Here is a 1,519-nt window from a genome sequence, read left to right as displayed (position 1 = left end):
GCCGCAAGGTGGCCCCGGGCAGTCGCAGCCTCACCCATGCCTGCCCCCCGGGGGCCAGGGTCCCCAACGCCGCCGCCGTGCTCAGGGTGGTCTGAGCTGACGTCCTCGGGCGCGCTCCGTGCCGGGCTGCTGACAGCGCATTATTACTCACGGTACGAGTTTGAAGTGTCACAGCGCGTACCAAAAGTAATAATGTCCCGTCACCAGCAGAGGTGCTCTGTCTCCGGCTGCTTGGTGAAGGGACCCCGGGCGGCGGCGGCTGAGCTGAGGTCCTCCCCACCGTCCCCGCCGGAAGCCCCCCATCATCACCACCACTCCCCCGGCCCGCCCTGCCCACCCCCAGGCACAGTGGCAGGAGTGGCATCTAGAAGGCACCTTACCTGTCGTGGGGTCTGGGGTCACCCTGGGGGCTCCTCTCTCAGGCAGGCAGACTGCCCTGTCCACAGATGGGCGGTGCCCCTCCCAACACTGGCACCAGTAACTGCCCGCCGTGTTGACACAGCGCTGGGGACAGCCGCCCTCTCCGGTGCTGCACTCGTCCACATCTGCAGGAAAGGGGGTGTCAGGCATGAGCACCCTCCCTGAGCCCCCTCAAGACCCACCCCTCGGGGCTGCCAGGATCCGTGGGAGGTGCCCGGGGGCTCCCTCCTCCTCTAGATGGCCAGGTGCCAGCCTCACCTGTCTGGCAGGCGTTGCCCTGCCATCCTGCAGGGCAGTGACAGCGGCCAGGCTGGACACAGCTCCCTCCGTTCTGGCATGGTGGCTGGCATATTGCTGTGGGGGTGGGGAGGCCTGTCAGCAACGCAGGAGGGTGCCCGGGACCCCGCTGCAGTGGGGTTGTGCAGCCAGGGGATGGATGCCACGCAGGACCCGCTCTTGCCCTGCTGGGCTCTGGTTCCCTGAGACCGGTGCTCTGGGTGCTCACCTGCCCCACAGGCCCCTGGCACCCCGCCGGTCCGCTTCCAGCCAGGGCAGCAGGCGTAGCGAGGCCGGGTGGGGTCCAGCCTGGGGCGGCGGCGGTAGGCGGTTCTGTAGAGGGTCCTGAGGGGACGGTGGTGGCTCAGAAGGGCCTGTGGCCCTCATGGTGCGGCAGCAGGAGGGACGGGGCCTCCGTGCTGCCACCAGGGCCCCCCCCAACGGGGCCTGGTTTCCCCACCCCGTCGTCACATCCTCCCGCCTTCTGGGCTGGCTCTGGCCCCGTGCCATTCAGAAGCTGCGCGAGCCATCTCCCCTAGCGTGGACGAGGTCAGCGGCTGTGCCCACAGAGCACCTCTCCCCCCAGGGAGGGCACCTTAGGGTCCCCGCCCAAGTCGCCTCCCTGCCCCAGGCTGCCGTGTGGGCAGAAGCCCAGCAAAGCCGGGAGTGGAGTAGATAGAGGTGGTACCTCGGGGGGAGTCTCCTATTCTGGGGGGGTTCTAGGCCCTGAGGGAAAGGGGCTTCCCACCCTGTCCCCGTCCCCCACCAGAGGTCTTTAAGAACTTCACAGAAAATAGAATCTTTCCCAACCACATTACATCCC

At 67.8% G+C, this 1,519-nt stretch overlaps 1 protein-coding gene across 1 annotated transcript in view; it reads right to left on the bottom strand.

Annotated features, from left to right (window-relative positions):
* Positions 1-6: 6 nt before the first annotated feature.
* Positions 7-1,519, bottom strand: part of LOC104996459 — a gene marked incomplete at its 5' end in the record, with an annotated part of 26,656 nt that continues 25,143 nt past the window's right edge. Inside the window, 4 exons of the mRNA XM_010850722.1 lie at positions 7-227; positions 381-545; positions 679-774; positions 926-1,041. Of these exons, the coding sequence (XP_010849024.1) occupies positions 169-227; positions 381-545; positions 679-774; positions 926-1,041 (436 nt within the window). The remainder of the gene's footprint in view (positions 228-380; positions 546-678; positions 775-925; positions 1,042-1,519) is intronic.

This window comes from Bison bison, unplaced genomic scaffold, assembly GCF_000754665.1.
Source record: "Bison bison bison isolate TAMUID 2011002044 unplaced genomic scaffold, Bison_UMD1.0 scf7180017851433, whole genome shotgun sequence".
Taxonomy (NCBI): domain Eukaryota; kingdom Metazoa; phylum Chordata; class Mammalia; order Artiodactyla; family Bovidae; genus Bison; species Bison bison.
This window is presented reverse-complemented; position numbering and strand designations above follow the sequence as displayed.